Consider the following 16,644-nt stretch of genomic DNA (forward strand, 5'->3'; position numbering starts at 1 on the left):
AAAATATATTTTACTTTATCTTAAGGATTTTAATTAATGTCATTATTGAATTTGTTTGAATTGATACAAATAAAGTAAATTTGAAGTTGTTAGGCTGTGAGGTGATATTCCCTTGCTTTTTAATGCTGTTCTAAGCTTTTGTGGTTCTATTTCAGTACCTGCATCGAGGTATTTTATGGAGGCATGGTATTCAAGTAAAAATGTTGGTATCATGATGACAGTATTGCCAATTGTGGTTTCCTTATCAGACACTGAACCCTACAGGTGAGATTGTGTAATAATACATTTGCTCGAGTTGATTGGTGGTAAAGTATCTATCTCCTCATTGTTGTAGCACCTGCTAACCTGTCGGAACTATACAGTACTAAAATATAATGTTGAAATATTTCTAAATTTACACAATTTTAAAAAGTAAATCCTTCAAATAGCACAAACACAGATGCATATTGCTGCCCGGAGTGCTCTCTGGTCTTTGACGGATTCCTGGTATGGACGGGTAAAGAGGTTTAGCAATTCATCTTCCTCCATAGTTAACCGGGGAAGACACTGAGTAGTTAACACTTGGTAAAGAAAAACAAAGCACTTCAGTATTGTTTCATTTTAATAAAAACACATTTTCAAGATTTCAAAAACTGAAGTTAATAAGAAAATTGGACTCTGTACAATAGAATTAACTGCCACACCATTAGTGAGGCAGTCACTATAACTTGAGTTTGCTGGCAGAAACCTCCTTCTGTTTCTTTTTTGTAGGCTGCCCCTTGACACTTTTGATTTGACTTTTCACTTGATCCTGCAGCTGAGAGAAGAAGGCTTGAGAGGAGCGCAGAGCTTTATCCCGTCCCTCATCCTGACACAAGAGCCAAAATATTAGTTAGTCATGCTTGTCACTTATATTTTCACATTTATATTGTCATAACTACAACACATGCATACCTGTACATCACGCACACTATTTATCTGAATTACACAGTACTTACCTTGTAAAATGTGCTGACGTTTTTCAATTGTCATATTTTGTAGCAGATTTGTGGTACTTCTAAATTGATTTTGAGATAAACATTCAAAATGCCACTCACTTTGAGTATCGTAGCTTTGCCTCCTTTAGTGAGTTTCTTCAGGTCTTCTTTTGCTTGCGCCTTGGATGGCTTTTTGTTCTCGCTGGCTTTACTGGCTTCTTTGAGCTTCATTTTCTTTTCTTTCTCCTCGATTTTGAAATGCTTCACCTTCTTCTTATGTCGCCTCTCACGCTTCTTGTCTGTTGACGTCTTCTCTGTGGCACCCAGGATATCACCAGCTTTGTTTTTCACCTTTGGTTGGAAGAAGGGATTTTACACATTTTGTCAAAGCCACATCATCTTTGCAAAGAAATTAAATATAATCCAAACCTTGATTTCTTCTGGTGCAAGCAGTGTAGCATCACTGGCAGTGACTGGAGCCACCTCTTCCATTGTGATAGACGGCAGGTTGGAAACCACCTTCACCTCAGGTACAGACTGAAGGAGCAAAGGAAACGTGAGCAAGTGGTCAAGTAGCAAAGTTTTAGGGCCTGTCTCATACTAAACAATGTTTCTTACCTAATACATTAAACTTGACTACTATTTGGCTGCATTAAAAAAATGTAGTAATTCTTTCAGTAGTTAATAAAAATGTCATTTTTTGTGTGTGTACATGTTAAATTTGGCAATCACTACATTCAACGACTGTAGGGCATGTCTTTCCAATATCGTGCAGCCCTAATGTGACCTCTGAAAACGCAAACAGGGTTGCTGTTTTTCGGATGCAGTGCATCGTCGGTAGATGTGCGGCGCTCGATAACTTGGTGAGGTGAAAAGTTGGAAATGGTAATTTTTTCGTGATGTCCACTTCAGTCGTGCTCAGACAGCAGTGGGCCTATAATGCCTCTTTGTGTCATTGTTTGTTTCAAATGGTATCTATAATTGTGAATATTTGTATTCTCTCTTCAATCCTCCAATCTCATGTGTTAACATTGCTGAATATGCCGGAAACACAATAGCCATGCCTTCAAATAATTTCTCTGGCCTGTAAAAAGAAAACTTACAGGTTTGGGTGTGAAGTGGAAATTGGAGAGCGCATCCAGCTTTAAGAAGAGTGTGTCCATCAGTTTTTGTATCTCTACATGGGTTGGATTCTCCTCTTCCTCTTTCTGTGCCTGAAATCATTATGAAGATGTCAAAAAGTTAAAAAACAAAACAAAAACAACAACCTGAAATTAAATTTGCAAAACGTGAGATAAATGTCGAACCTGTGTTTGCTTGAGGTATTCCTGCTCATAAATTTCTGCTAGACTCTGTTTGCTCTTCTCGTGGTCTAACGTGAGTCTCTTCTTGTACTCAAACACGTCCTCTTTGGGCTTCTCTTTTCGGACCACGTCATCAAACGCCTTGGGAAATAAATGTCAAAAAGTACTTCATTACATAAGTAGGCAAGGAGCAGAACTTCAAATGATAAAGCATTGTAAAACAACTTATTGAGATGTGTGCAGGCACCTGGTCTTTAATTCTCTGACGAATGATGTCTTCTAGAACCAGTGTGGTTTCCTCTGTGATAGCAGGAGCTGACAGGGAACAGAGCAAATCTCATGGTCAAATTAAATTTGTTTATCATTTATTCAAATTATTTATATATGCATACTGGTCTTGGTTCGGACAATTTTCTACTTTTTGTCACTGGATCCGTTACAAAAATCAACAGTACCCTATCACTGCAGTTGCTGCCCTAATGGGTGGCTGCCAAAAAGTGGTATTATAAAATGTAAAAGAAGAAAAAAAAGTAGTCAAACAATAATGCCAGTTCCCTACTTCCTTCTTAATAGTACGCTATAGGTGACATTAATGCAACAAAAGTATTGGGCCACTGCCAAAAGAAAGATTTGGGGGAAAAAAATCTCAATTGTATTGCTCACAATCAAATATTCATGCACATTTTCATTTTGGTGCATCCCTACCTACTCATAGCATAGAACTGTTATCACCATTACACCCACCACATCCATATCACAGTGTCACCTACCCTTTCTTGATCCCTGCTCAAAGTCCAAATCTTCCTCAAGCATGCTGTTCTCCGGGCGCGATTGGGCTGTCACCTCTCCAGACAACTGCCATGACTTTGAAGCAAGAGACACTTTCTCCAACTGCTTGATCTTCTGTGACATCTACACACAGCAAGTGAAGAGATCATACTGACTGATTCAAGTTAAAGGCAGTGCTGTGATGAATGGTGTTGCCATGGTAATCGCGGTGCTCTGAGAAATAATCTAATTTCACTTAATTGGCCTAAAAATATTTTTTTATTTACTACAAACAATGTATCAATGTTCATCTATCCATGCTGGTAATGTATAGGTACAGGCACAACTATTAAATGCTCTTTTATTACATACCAGAAGGTATAATTAACATTTGTGTCCCCACCATTACTACTGTATTTGTACAACAAATTAACGTAGTTTTAATGCAACACTAATGTTGAGTATTTGTTTTAATGATTGTCTAATGCAGAATGTTGTCGTGTGAGAGCATCTTCAAATGCTTCATTATGCGCTAAGCCCATCACAAGGGCTTTTGCAGTACAAAAATCTATGTACAGTGATCCCTCCTACTTCGCGGGGGTTACGTTCCAGACCCAACCGCGAAATGGGAATTTCCGCGAAATAGAAACTAGATTTTTTTGAGCTATTCTTGGAAGATATTCTATTTTTATCGCTGACATCAACCAGCTCGCTGCTAGGGGACTTTCATATCAATGGACTGTGCGCTCCGCATTCATGCCTTAGCGACGAGACTAACAGTGTATTGCTATGTCCAGATGAAGGCCACCGCCGGTGGAGAGTGTTATATCTTTACTATTTTCCAGGTTCTGATGTAGCAAGCATGGTTCGGACAACGACGTGATGGGTACTGCTTTATTCCTTTCATCACAGTCAGTTCACTGGCCGTACATCGCGACACTGAACGTCCCCGAAGCTCCCCCTCCCACATCCGGGGTTTTCCCACTACGGAACATGAGTTAGTCCAAAATATACAACAGCGAGAACGCCCTGAAGTCACATGTGACGATAAAGTATACTGTACTGACTCTTTAATTTATTCATTTCACTTTTAAACGTAAGCTATCATTATTAAAGGAAAATGAAGAAACTCAAGTGGCCGCGAAACCTCGTGAAATGATGAAATTTCTGCGATAAAATAATTCATTTCCGCATTTTTGAAAACCCGCGATATAGCGAAGCCGCGATAGTTGAAGCCGCGAAGTAGGAGGGATTACTGTACTACTATTACCTTTTCTTGAATTTTCTCATGTGATGATTGGGATTGGGAGTTTTTGGAGTTTGGGTTTTTTCCTCCAAAAATATCTTCAAGGTCCTCCCCTTCGCTGTCTTCATCTCCAGAAAGGTTAAAAGTCACCTTTTTATGAGACGCTTTTGCTCCGTTCCTTGTAAAAGGCAGATAACAAATATATTGTGACAAACTGTTTCGACCATTTAAAATGTAAACATCCAAAAGAGAAAAAATATAATGATCAGTTTTACTCATTGTTAAAGTCCTCGCCAGAATCATCATCATCTACTTCATCTTCGTCCTCATGCATGTTGTCATTCTCACTATCCAACAGCTCGTCTGCATCAGCCCCTTCGGAAGCAGTAAAGTAGTCCTTGTACTTAAGGTCTCTGGAGCTCTTCTGTTAGTATAAAAAAAAATTAGTAATTGAAATTAAAAAAACATTTCACAAGTCTCTAAAAATCATAATGCATAGACGCAACAATACATACGGTGTTTTTCTTTGGCTTTCTGCTGGAGAGCATTTCAAGGTCAAAATCGTCATCCTCATCTGAGGGCAGATTCTGAAAGTAATCCACATTGTTTTCATCATCGTTCTCCTTCCCTTCTCGCTTGTCCATGTCATCAAGAAATGACTCCATCTCTGACAAGCGGAAGAATTCATCATCGACTTCTGAGAAAACGCCATTCATTTGGGAATGTTTCTCTGTAGGCCTCCTCTTTTGTTTCTCCCGCTTCTCCAGGGCATCCACGTCAAAATCGAAATCAGAGTCCTCATCTGTGTCATCTTCTGCGTCATGGTCCCCCATTGTCTTCAACTCACGTAGCTTCTCGTCAGCTTCTTCCTCCATATTTTCATCGGGCTCTCCTTCCTCATCCCCAGTTTCTTCATCCATCTCCTCATCCTCTTCCAGTACCGCTAACGTCTCATCAGACAAAGCCTCATCAATTGCATTTTTAAAGTGTTTTAATACAACAGAGTTCTGCAGCTCCAGCTCCTGCCAGATTTGTTCTTCATCGAAGTTTTCCACCACCAGCTGAACAAGCGGGCTGCCCTTATATTCTGCTGGCTCCTGGGATTTGTGGAGGTCATAAAGAGTTTTGGTGAGAGATGTAAAGTCCGCTGCCACAGTGTCTTGAAGGCTGCAACAATAAAAACAGAGAGCCATTGCATGTTATTAGCGGGGGAGTTTTTTGTTAATTGTCACTATCATATAATCCACTCAACCATTTTTTGCACTGCACCACAGCACATCACGGAATAAAGTAGATTTGGCCTCACCCAGCATTAAATTGCCTATCACTGTGACATTTATATCTAGTGAAAATATTATTACACATAAATACAACAGAATGTAGCTCAAGTCTTCCATTTTTAATTTAAAGACACGACACCTGATTTGATATACTGCACTGTGTTACGACAAAACCCCATCTGAGATTGGTAACAGCAACTAATCAACTAACCATCTTTTCTAGCTACAGACAATTACTTGATCATATTCTGTTCTTGAATCAACACACGCAAGTAGAAGTGTCAGAGTAAAGACATTCGCATCGTTAGCTTAAGCTAACACTTAGCAAGATCGAAAGACCTCCGATTCAAATTTGAGACAAGTTAAAGTAAACCACAACAGTTTGTAAAATTAGCACTTGCCTCAGAAAATTATGTGGTTGCTGTGTGTTGACGTCTAGTTTATTCAAACATTCCTCCAATGTGATATATTCGTCTGTTTCAGCCATCGTTGCTCACACGTGAAAATGCATGCGTCGCATATAAATAGGCTCGGTGAGAAACGCTTGGTCTTGTTATTTTAGTTCCGTCACTGGGGTTTCAAAATGGCGGCCGCTGTACTGAAGGTTGCAGGTTAGTTTTGACATGTTTAAATATATTTGGGCAATTGACTTTTTACGTGTGTGTGTTTGTTTTTATATATATATATAAACGGCGATGCGTTATGCAACAAACTGATTTGAACAAAATGCAACCAATTCGCGAGCTTTCTAAACACGTTAACGTTAAGTGTTTGTTTGTTTGTTTGTTTGTTTGTTTGTTTGTTTGTTTGTTTGTTTGTTTGTTTGTGTGCTGTCGGTACTTTGTGGGCACACGTTGGCATTTCTAGTCAACCTTTTCAGCAGGTAATCATTAATAATAATTTGTTCGCTGCGAATAAAACAATTGAGCGGCTGTCAAGAGTTATTGTCAAGTTATCCTAAAGTGAAGTACGTATTATTATTATAATTATTTTATATTTTTGTATTATTTATTTTACGATAATTGGCTCGGTCATTTCGATCTTAATATTTCTATTGAAGCAACAATACTACTGTGTCAAAATACATTTTTATACCAATACATTTTTACTCATACAGTATGAACAGTCTGTCTGTGGATATCGATTGACGTATGGTCTTTCAACTGAGAAATGTGACGTATGCATAATAAACCATACTATAACTCCAGTTGCCAAACAAATGATGTATTCACCCAAGCTTCTTGTCCTGTTGGTCTTTAAGTTTCCAGTCTTTCAAGCTATTGCCAACTTACACTTCGACGAGCACATTCGACCTCAGCAACCCTTCATCAGGGCAGCCTTGGATCACTGTGGAACCTGGGAAAGCTGAATCATATTGCCATTGCTGTCCCAGACATGGACAAGGCCACAGCTTTGTATCGAGATGTCCTCGGGGCCACAGTGAGTGAAAAGGTGCCTCTACCAGAGCATGGCGTCTACACAGTGTTTGTAGAGCTTGGCAACACTAAGTTGGAGCTACTCCATCCGCTTGGTGAGAAGAGCCCGATTTCTGGATTTTTGCAGAAGAACAAAGCTGGAGGAATGCACCACATTTGTATTGAGGTGAGCATTAACGTGTATTTTGTTGTCCCTTCTTATAGCCCTAAAGCATCACAACTGGATACTTCGACATGCTTATGATGGTGCATGTCAAACCTGTCAAGAAAAGCTTTATATTGTATGTTTACATTGTTAGCAATACTAGTACAATGATTTTCTGCTTTTGCATTCTCAAAAAATGTCCGTTCATACCTTTTTATTAAAATACACAAATTGTTAATGTACTGCAGAGCATTGCACCCCTTATCAGTTTTAATTACAAGATTATCTAAAATGTATACGTTATTTACTTTAAAGATATTAATTAATTTGAGAACCATGAATCAAGCAAAGATCATTTTTACACGAGCGGAACGGAATATGTAATCTGTTTCAGGTTGACGACATCAACGCTGCAATCAAAGACCTGAAAGTGAAGAACATCAGAACTCTTTCACCAGAGCCGCGAATAGGAGCTCATGGGAAACCAGTGATGTTTCTTCATCCTAAAGACTGTGACGGTGTATTAGTGGAGTTGGAGGAAGCATAACAAAGATCACGAGCTCTGTTTGCGGAACCTTATATATATATATATATATATATATATATATATATATATATATATATAATATATATATTTTTTCTAGAGCAGTGGTTCTTAACCTGGGTTCAATCGAACCCAAGGGTTCGGTGAGTCGGTCTCAGGGGTTCAGCAGAGCATCTACCAGGTCCGAACACACCTACTGGTGGGGTTCGGTACCTCCCACAAGGTTAAGAACCACTGTTCTAGCGATGCAACAAGCTTGCATTGAACATGAAATTTCAGTGTAGGTTTCTTTGAACACGTTTCACAAAAATCATATATTGAATTAACTTCTTGGTTAGTGTGCATGTGTGGAGATGGCCTTTTAATAGGATATTCAGAATTGGGCTATAAATTAACACAATAAACTTGTCCAAGTTTGTGGCTTTTGCAACATTTCTTAGGTTTGTGAAATTGCTTAAACATCTCTGGCATTTATATTGTGTGCATGTAAACAAATATTGAGCTGTAGTGACAGATGAACAAGTGTTAAAAAAAAATTTCAATCTTGCACAAAATGGATGAAATACGCATCGCATGACCAAACCCTATGGATCACTCGGATGAAATGGGGGAAAGAATGTGTCCTACCTTTATGCTGATTACCTTGAAAAGTGCAAAGTGCCAGATTTTAAATATCACCCGTAAAATGTTATCACTCATGCTGGGTGAAAATCACCCAAGCGCATCTCTTGACAAGACCAAAAATGGGAGACTCAAAGATACAATTTGACATCAGTGAACAGCCAAACTACCAAAGAACCCATGCAGCTCAGACATGAGCAACACAATGAAAATCACAAGACAAGAATTGTGTGGGTGAAACTAAATGTTACTGTTCTAGAGTTCATCTTCTGAACCGCTTTGTCCCCACGGGGGTCGCGGGCATGCTGGAGCCTATCCCAGCCGTCATCGGGCAGTAGGCGGGGGACACCCTGAACCAGTTGCCAGTCAATCGCAGAGACACAGACTAACAACCATCCGCACTCACTCATACCTAGGGACAATTTAGAGTCTTCAATCGGCCTACCAAGCATGTTTTTGGGATGTGGGAGGAAACAGGGGTGCCCGGAGAAAACCCACGCAGGCTCGGGAAGAACATGCAAACTTCACACAGGTAGGGCTGGAGGTGGTATCGAACCCGCACCCTCCTGAGGCGGACATGCTACCCACTGCTCCACTGAGCCGCCCTTGTTCTAGAGTTAAACCCAATATTTAATTTTCCATACACCTGGATAATTATTTTTACCAGATAATGAATAGGAACAAAAGTTCCACCTTAATTCATTCATCACACTTTGGGGAAAAATTCCTTTATTTTCCCCGAGTAGTATAGTTGACGAGGTAACCAAGTATAATTATTGTGGGACTATTAAGCTACCTTTGTTATTTCCAGTTATTTTCTTTAAATTCTTTAAAAACGCATTACTTTCACTAACAAGACACAATTTAACCTAAATAGTTAAACTTTAATTATTCTAAAATGAAAGTAGTCACATAAATTACATTCTGGTTTAGACTTAAGTGACCTTGCACATTTGGTGTGGAGCAGAGCTTTTTTTTTTTTTTTTTTACAGGAAACACTACACAGGTGACAAATAATCTTTCAGGTGGTTTATTTGGTCTGATCGACAGCTCATAGTTTCAAACATTTATGAATACCACAAAGAGGAGGCAGGGTGGTGCCAGGTACAGCAAGCCATGTCACAAAGTTCATAAGTTCATTTAAGCAAGGTTATCATGAGAGGATAAGCTACCAAATTACTAATAAACTGGCCAAAAGCATAAAGATGGATTCAACATCTTCAAACACAAAGCAAGATGTAAACAAAGCAATGTGGGGTGATTTAGCTGCTTTCCTTGCCCAAAGTATGTTTGTCAAATAAGTACTCTGCCAGCCCGCTCTGTTGGCTACCCATACGGCGTAGGTTGGTCACCCAGTCTCCCAGCTCTTTGATGGACTTGACCTGTTCGTCCAGGTAGTGGGTCTCGATGAAATCACACAGCTGAAACATTAAATTGTCATGGTTGAATTTAGATGGAAAATAGTCTTAGAAATAAATTCAAAATAAAATATCCAATGAGCTGCTTAAAACTCACATGTGGGTCGTTGTGATCGGAGCACAGTTTGTGCAAGTCCAGAAGTGACTGATTGACGCTTTTTTCAAGCTGGAGGGCACATTCAAGAGCTTCGAGACCACTGCCCCACTCATCCCGTTCAGGCTTCTGCAACATAAAGCGGCACGCATTGAAGATTCACCGGCGGGCCACTGGCCTGAGGCAGACGCAACTCCATTTTCAGTCACATAGGGTAATCATGTTTGCAGTTAAACATTTTACTTGTTTTCAAGACTACAAAAGATAAGCTGTACTCCACACCCACAGTATCTTTATTCACCTTGTGCTGCCCTCCCAACATGTCCCTCGTGATAAGAGTTGAAATGAAGTCCATACCCTGATATCTTGAAGGAAGATCCTACCACCCCGCTGGTTCTGAAGTTTCATGAGCTTCTCTGCATGCTCGCGCTCCTCGTGCGACTGGTTACGGAAGAACTTGGCAAAATTGTGTAAAGCCTGATCATCCCGGTCAAAGTAGTAACCCTATGACGAGGACAATAAGATCGTTGAGGTCTGAGCTATTCATTAACTTCAAACTAAGCAGTTTGAACAAGTCTAAAATAAACATGTTCTGTTAACAAAATGAAAAATAAAAGTGTACATAAGAGTCTCAAGCCAGTTTTAGTTTTGCTGATGTATTTCATCATATTCACTGTGACTCATTGTGGTCTTTCATTTATGAAACATGGCATCCACTCTAGTCACGTGGATTACTGGCTGTGTTTTGAAGACCAGGGACAAATCCTTTACTAACCTTATCTCAAATGCCCTTTCACCTATGTTTAATTGCAGACTCACCATAGAACAATGCCTCACTTGCAGCAGATACCAAGACACAATAGTTATATATAAACTTACGTTTCTGGAATTACTTTAACTATAGAATACCTTCACCCAAACCAACTTTTCTTCTCTGTTCATCTCCCAAGAGGACACGTGACTCACCATGGACAGGTAGACGTAGGAGGCATACAGCTCCAGGTTGATCTGCCTGTTGATTGCAGCCTCACAATCCTGGTGGAAGTTCTGTCTCACCTGGGAACTCATTGTTCTGAAATATGACACAAATTAGTCTTTATTAACACATACTACTCAAATTGGAGCTGTAATCTAGGAGCCTAGGACTGTATAAAAGTTGCTGCTCAGAGTTTTACAAAACAGCTTTTAGAAACAATAGTGCTTAGTTGTGCAAGTGTACCTGATTAATTGGCTAAATGTATATTCTAAACTTTATAAAACATTTCATTATTACATAACCGCGCCAAATTTAAATACAGGCACACGTGCAAAACATTATAATCAGACATTTATATTGTCGGATAACATCACTTCCTTTATTTGCGGAAAAAAGAAAATTCTATTGTTTCTACACTTTGCATTTTAAAGAGAGATGAAAGAAAAACGTCGTCGACGAAATAAACACGCTAGCAACAAGGCCGACACAGCGCCAAGGCCTCAGTGACGACATATAAACAATCATTGCAGAAGGCGTTGATCGAACAATACATACAATTACAAATAGTGTTCTTACCTTAATCGTGAGCGGCCTTTGTTGGAGAATATGTCGAAATGGTTCAAATAATGCGCGAAGTTAGCAAAACAAATAGTTTAACTTGCGAGAGAAAGCAATTTTTCGACAACAGACAACCAGGAGCTTAATTTTTTTTTAAAAATCCTGTTCTTTAGGTTTTATCGATGAAAACAAGACAGATGAAAGGTTGCCGTTCAAGCACTGTTGAAGCAGGTAACCTTCACTGTCCGCTATCTAGACGTGACTGAGCTTTTGTGCTTGAGCGTCACTTCTTAAGGACGAAAAGGATGACGTCACTGACCCTCCTCTCAAAGGGTGGAACCGAGGCGCAATCAGTTGACGTAATCGGTCAATCCAAAAAATTTGTATAATAGTCTAGTTAGTTTATGTTTGTGCTTGATCGTTGCGCTCAAGACAATGAACAGATAGACAGATGGACGGACGGATATTTATGTATATTATATGTACCAAAAGTATAGTTTCTAGCAAAATTCTACATTTTGTCATATTAAAATACTCATCAAATATTAAAAAACTATATTTTTTCTTCTTATCTAATATCTACATCTTTTGACTGATTCAAACCGTTTCAAACTCTTCATTTTGTGTCTACCGATTGGCAAATATTGCCCAAGGGACCACCATTATAACCAAGACGCAACTCGGGGACCACTGCTTTGACAGAATATTATTTTATTTAGCATACAGGCTATTTATGTGCATCTGTATGTCTATTTTGGGAATCCCACATCCTACATTTGACACAATTTGGATGGGTAAATAATCCAACAGATTAGCTGGAAAATAAATCAAATCAAATTTTTTTTCCCAAATTGACTTATTCTAATAGGACTTCTGTTTGAATTAGTACCCCTCTGTAACTTTGCTTGGGGAGGGGGGGCTGTTCAAAGGAAGACAGAAAAAGTTACTTGATTGTTCACTAAATTTGCTGGAAAATAAATCAAGTCTAAATAATAAATCAATTTTATTTTTTAAAATGTTACAATTATTTTCCATTTCCAATTTTGCAGACCACCTGCAACACCACCACGATCCACCAGTTGACAACCACTGCTTTAGAACTAACAACATTCCACGCCCACCGTGTTGGTAAGGTCACAGAAGCTCTAGAACAAAATTGACAAATACGGGTTTTGTCAAACAGGTCGGCCGGTGTCTACTAACTCAGCGCTGTGTTTTTCCAATGATGTCATTGTGCAATTTGAGAAACAGACAATTGGAGAAACAGTATTTTTGACTCACCGCCAGGAAATGACTACTTGTCATTCATACTTATTAGGAAATATCTTACGTTTCTTGATGTATGTTGTCTTGGTAGCAGGGGTATATGAACAATCAGAAGAAGCAAATGAGCCAAACCTTTATTGACATTGAATTGTGTTTGTAATTGCCTGTACTGTCAATAATAATAAACAGGCCTTTACTTTAAATGCATGGCAATACATGAAGGGGAGGGGAATGAGAAGGGAAAGGAGGAAGGGGTGAAGTGAAAGAGCACTCATATTACTCCCTTTAACTGGGTTTTGAATATGTCTTTGCTTATTTGCATTGTGCAAAAGTTCAGAATTAGGTTGAGATCAGAGACTACTGAAATTCTCTCAGATTGGTTCACCCTTTATTCATTTGTATCCACTTCATTGCTTAGTTTTGATGAGGTTCCACACAAACAGCCAAAATGTACTGCTTGTATTAGTGTATCATCATCTGGAGCTCCCACATTGAGGTCTCAATGGGTAAAGGGAGAACGATTGAAAAGTTTGATAAACATCTAGTGTTTCCATTTTTGTGGCTTTTGATTTGATTTGTTTATTTCGGCAAGTGCATAATCAACATTAATTACAATTTCATTTTGCATTGTGGTAAACATGAGTTGTCGAAAAGGGAGGCGGGTTAAGCAATTCTGCTTATGTAGTCCCGTCCCCATTTTAACCAAGGATTTGTCTTGGATTTTCCCCTATAAATCCCCTGGTTTATTTTAATGCACAGCGCCATGTTTGAAACTAATTTGGTGTCAAGTCGTTGATTTGCACTCGCCACCAAATCGCTTGCTTATAGTTATAAATCTGCCTCTTTTTTTTTCTAATCGGAGGTGACCCGAAGAAGCTGCTGTAGAAAACAAGGGTTCCTCAGTTGATATGAAAACTTGAACTTATTTATTGATTCATTTACCTTCCGTAACTACTGACTCAGAACCTGACCTGGAAATGAGAGCAAAACAAGGAAACGAGAGCGAAAGCATGTAAGCGAAAACATGTGATTGAAGACAATTATATTTTAAATTTCTCTCAAAATCTTCTTTTTTTTTTTGCCGTTGAAAAAGTATTTCTCGTTTGTTGTTTGGCACAATTCCGATACTGATGACGGTGAGATCTAAAAAAAAACTTTGACCCTGACGTGATTTGAACACGCAACCTTCTGATCTGGAGTCAGACGCGCTACCGTTGCGCCACAGAGTCCTATAGACAGATCCGCTCTACAGTGGCAATATGAAATATCAGTTTGTACCGTGTAATTAAACTTTTACGATGCATATATAAATATATATTGGAAATAAATACGAAAATATAATTAAAAATCTCTCTCTCTATATATATATATATATGTTCATTAAAAAAAAATCCATTGTATTTACACTTTCAATTATTTTTTCAAATCATATTTATTTTCATTGTCACTTTCACTGATTTTAGCAGTTTTTGTCCTCCATACTTATTGTGCCTATTTGAGTTCTTATTGTCATGCCGTTTTGATGGGCTTTGGATACGTCAATGATTTACTTGAAGAGACAGCAGTTGTGTTTAGAACGTGAACCAGCACCCGAAAATATGAGCCTGATACGTTCTGTCGCGATTAGACAGCTGCAAATATAAATAACCCATGAAATAACGTTTCTCCAACTAATTTTTGTTCACATTGAAAAATATATTGAACATTCAAGGGTGTTTTACTACCACCTGCTGGACAGACGTGTTGGTGTACGTTAAGTCATCCAAGCGTGTTTTGCATGATGCGAGAGACAGTGTACTTAAATAACTCCAAAATACAAATAAAAAATGCTTTCTTTGTTTGACAGACACAAAACTGCACCTACTTTCCAGTTTGTGACAATAAATAGCACTCTGACTTTTGAAGAAAGAAGAAAAAGAGAACCAAAATCTTAAAATGTTGGGGTTAACAATCATGTATTATGAACTTACCTCTGACACATTTTCTTTAGACATTTCCTGAAAAATATTTTCAAACTATTTTCTTATTTAGGTCACTTTTCCTCAGTCAGATCGTTGAAGTTGGAGCCTATCCCAGTAGATTTTGGGTAGAGTACACTCTGGTGCAGTCACCAGCCAATGAGGACACAAATTGACATGTTGCGTTCACACCTAGTGAGCTTTCGCTGAGATTCGAATCCAGGACATCTTGATTGTAAACGACCGGACAGCTCATATATTATTTGGGTTACAAAATAAAATCCCAGAAATACGAAAACAAAAAGTTGTAAAGATTTTAACCATTAAATTCCCCTCCCAAACTATTAAATTATCAATAAGATTCTTAACTACACTCTTGGATTTATTTTAATGCAATTTACACGATAAAAACAAGAGTTTTTTTTTTTTTTTAAAACCATCTTTAAAAATTTATTTGAGCGCTTAGTCAAAAAGACCAAATCCCATGTCGTCATCAGATTCTTCAGACTCTTCCTTCTTCTCTTCCTTCTTCTCTTCCTTAGCTAGAACCCCCCCAAAGAAACAGGTATGTATTAATGAATTTCGAATGAATAAGTTACAATACTAAACATTTAAATAATTAAATTATGGTGTGATTGAGCGGGCCACCCGAAAATAACTTGGTGAACTGATCAAATCGCAAACATGCCAAGCAGAAGCTGTGTGCCAAGAGCCAAATACGGTGGAAATCTTTGACGTTCACCTGCGACAGGGGCAGCGGCTCCTCCTGAACTAGCAGCCGCAGAGGTGGCGACTGCTACACCACCGCCCACTGGCATGCTTGCAAGTTTACCCATACCTGAGGAGACAATACATGAATTGCATCATCTGTTAAGACTGAGCAAGTAGATAAATTCAGCAGTGTCGTCAGCATCATGAAAAGATCCAGGTAAAAAAAATAGCACATTAGATTCAATATTTGCTTGTCCTTTGCTCTGTGTCAATTCTATAAGCATTTGAAGGCTTTGCAGAAATCATAACTATTTATTTTGAAATAATTGTTGTTGATCTTACAATATTGCAGCTTTTCACTTACCAGCAGCAATCACATCATTCACTTTCTTGCCTTTAAGCTCAGAGAGGACCTGTCCAAAGAAAAGGACATTTGTGTGATGCACTCAAGCAAAAAAAAAAAAATTAAGCAGGTTAGGTTAAACACCACAATAAGTACCTTTTCCAAACGGGTGTCGTCAGCCTCAATGCCGACACTTTCCAGGATCTTCTTGATGTGATTAGCATCTGGGTTATCATTGCCACCAAGGGCGGATAACAGGTAGGCAGCAACGTAACGCATTCTGCATCAAGTTATGAAAACAAACACTTGGGTCACTAGGGGTCACTGTAACATGCACTTAAGTAAGTACTCTTATTTTAGGTTATGAACACAGGAAGAAGCTTTAAAATCGTTATTGGCTGTCAAGCAGTTTCGAGAGTTTAAGTTATTAGCTATCCAATTATCTAACGTTCACAAAGCAGCAGCCTCAGAAAAAAATTAGACTACATTAAATAACTACATAGTTATTTTCAACAGGTATAACAGGGAGCAGTTAACGAAATAATCACTCTAGTTACGAATACTATTTAATTACTGACGATGCATATTTCTAGCGGCTAGCGACCATGTGGCGGTTCTCTTCGGTACAGTCCACTATCAGTTTTATACCTTCATTTCACCAAAATACGTTCAAATCACGCATGCGTTTATTAATAGTACATTTATTCGGTCACGTGGTTCATTTGATCACTTTATATAGTCATAAAATGCTTTTAAAAGGCCACTCACTTCGGCAAAAAAGGCGAACGCGTGTTCACTTGAAGGGTGGCACAAACGGAAAGGAAATTACGTCACACAACCAACACTGACGCGCACTCAATTCTTCTTCGTTTTGTGTTTGGCTACAGGTCAAGCGCCACCTGTTGCTGGATTTTGCAAGAGTGTACAGAACTGGAGATTAAATAGTTTGAGAAAAAAAGTCAGAATCCTGTCACGTCCCCGTTTTTTTTCTTCACTGGCCCTTCCATAATGGAGACATAA

At 38.7% G+C, this 16,644-nt stretch overlaps 4 protein-coding genes and 1 non-coding gene across 5 annotated transcripts; 1 reads left to right on the top strand and 4 right to left on the bottom strand.

Annotated features, from left to right (window-relative positions):
• Positions 1–589: 589 nt before the first annotated feature.
• mphosph10 (M-phase phosphoprotein 10 (U3 small nucleolar ribonucleoprotein)) lies at positions 590–6,124 on the bottom strand. Its single transcript, XM_085908032.1, has 11 exons — positions 5,956–6,124; positions 4,790–5,441; positions 4,550–4,698; positions 4,299–4,452; positions 3,031–3,172; positions 2,508–2,575; positions 2,264–2,401; positions 2,060–2,170; positions 1,386–1,493; positions 1,077–1,307; positions 590–847 (listed from the first exon to the last, which is right to left on the bottom strand). The coding sequence occupies exons 1-11, from the start codon at positions 6,039–6,041 to the stop codon at positions 701–703; spliced, it is 1,986 nt and encodes a 661-aa protein (XP_085764158.1). The 5' UTR covers positions 6,042–6,124; the 3' UTR covers positions 590–700.
• mcee (methylmalonyl CoA epimerase) lies at positions 6,097–8,449 on the top strand. Its single transcript, XM_085908034.1, has 3 exons — positions 6,097–6,165; positions 6,816–7,156; positions 7,530–8,449. Exons 1-3 carry the CDS (start codon positions 6,138–6,140, stop codon positions 7,680–7,682), a joined length of 522 nt encoding a protein of 173 aa, XP_085764160.1. The 5' UTR covers positions 6,097–6,137; the 3' UTR covers positions 7,683–8,449.
• Positions 8,450–9,314: 865 nt separating this feature from the next.
• Positions 9,315–11,621, bottom strand: LOC147058956 (ferritin, heavy subunit). Its single transcript, XM_085908016.1, has 5 exons — positions 11,365–11,621; positions 10,779–10,884; positions 10,170–10,316; positions 9,816–9,941; positions 9,315–9,721 (listed from the first exon to the last, which is right to left on the bottom strand). Exons 2-5 carry the CDS (start codon positions 10,878–10,880, stop codon positions 9,563–9,565), a joined length of 534 nt encoding a protein of 177 aa, XP_085764142.1. The 5' UTR covers positions 10,881–10,884; positions 11,365–11,621; the 3' UTR covers positions 9,315–9,562.
• Positions 11,622–13,769: 2,148 nt separating this feature from the next.
• trnaw-cca (transfer RNA tryptophan (anticodon CCA)) lies at positions 13,770–13,841 on the bottom strand. The gene has a single exon. It is a non-coding gene; the product is annotated as a tRNA-Trp (tRNA).
• A 1,098-nt stretch (positions 13,842–14,939) lies between these two features.
• LOC147058958 (large ribosomal subunit protein P2-like) lies at positions 14,940–16,526 on the bottom strand. Its single transcript, XM_085908338.1, has 5 exons — positions 16,393–16,526; positions 15,781–15,904; positions 15,646–15,694; positions 15,313–15,408; positions 14,940–15,112 (listed from the first exon to the last, which is right to left on the bottom strand). The coding sequence occupies exons 2-5, from the start codon at positions 15,901–15,903 to the stop codon at positions 15,033–15,035; spliced, it is 348 nt and encodes a 115-aa protein (XP_085764464.1). The 5' UTR covers position 15,904; positions 16,393–16,526; the 3' UTR covers positions 14,940–15,032.
• Positions 16,527–16,644: the final 118 nt, after the last annotated feature.

The sequence above is a fragment of the Syngnathus leptorhynchus genome, chromosome 3, assembly GCF_054491065.1.
Source record: "Syngnathus leptorhynchus isolate UIUO chromosome 3, UIUO_Slep, whole genome shotgun sequence".
Lineage (NCBI taxonomy): Eukaryota > Metazoa > Chordata > Actinopteri > Syngnathiformes > Syngnathidae > Syngnathus > Syngnathus leptorhynchus.

Bases quoted from the DNA above. Each gene is read 5' to 3' on its own strand.
- mphosph10 (XM_085908032.1), bottom strand. From the start codon at position 6,041: ATGGCTGAAACAGACGAATATATCACATTGGAGGAATGTTTGAATAAA. The intron at 4,699-4,789 runs GTATGTATTGTT...TTATACTAACAG, and splicing joins GAAAGCCAAAGAAAAACACC to AAGAGCTCCAGAGACCTTAA. The intron at 1,494-2,059 runs GTAAGTTTTCTT...TTGCTCCTTCAG, and splicing joins TCCACTTCACACCCAAACCT to TCTGTACCTGAGGTGAAGGT.
- mcee (XM_085908034.1), top strand. From the start codon at position 6,138: ATGGCGGCCGCTGTACTGAAGGTTGCAG. The intron at 6,166-6,815 runs GTTAGTTTTGAC...TTGGTCTTTAAG, and splicing joins CGCTGTACTGAAGGTTGCAG to TTTCCAGTCTTTCAAGCTAT. The intron at 7,157-7,529 runs GTGAGCATTAAC...AATCTGTTTCAG, and splicing joins TGCACCACATTTGTATTGAG to GTTGACGACATCAACGCTGC.
- LOC147058956 (XM_085908016.1), bottom strand. From the start codon at position 10,880: ATGAGTTCCCAGGTGAGACAGAACTTCCACCAGGATTGTGAGGCTGCA. The intron at 10,317-10,778 runs GTGAGTCACGTG...TCCTCGTCATAG, and splicing joins CCTACGTCTACCTGTCCATG to GGTTACTACTTTGACCGGGA. The intron at 9,942-10,169 runs GTATGGACTTCA...TTTATGTTGCAG, and splicing joins TCTTCCTTCAAGATATCAGG to AAGCCTGAACGGGATGAGTG.
- LOC147058958 (XM_085908338.1), bottom strand. From the start codon at position 15,903: ATGCGTTACGTTGCTGCCTACCTGTTATCCGCCCTTGGTGGCAATGAT. The intron at 15,695-15,780 runs GTACTTATTGTG...TTCTTTGGACAG, and splicing joins ACGACACCCGTTTGGAAAAG to GTCCTCTCTGAGCTTAAAGG. The intron at 15,113-15,312 runs GTGAACGTCAAA...GGGGGGTTCTAG, and splicing joins AGCCGCTGCCCCTGTCGCAG to CTAAGGAAGAGAAGAAGGAA.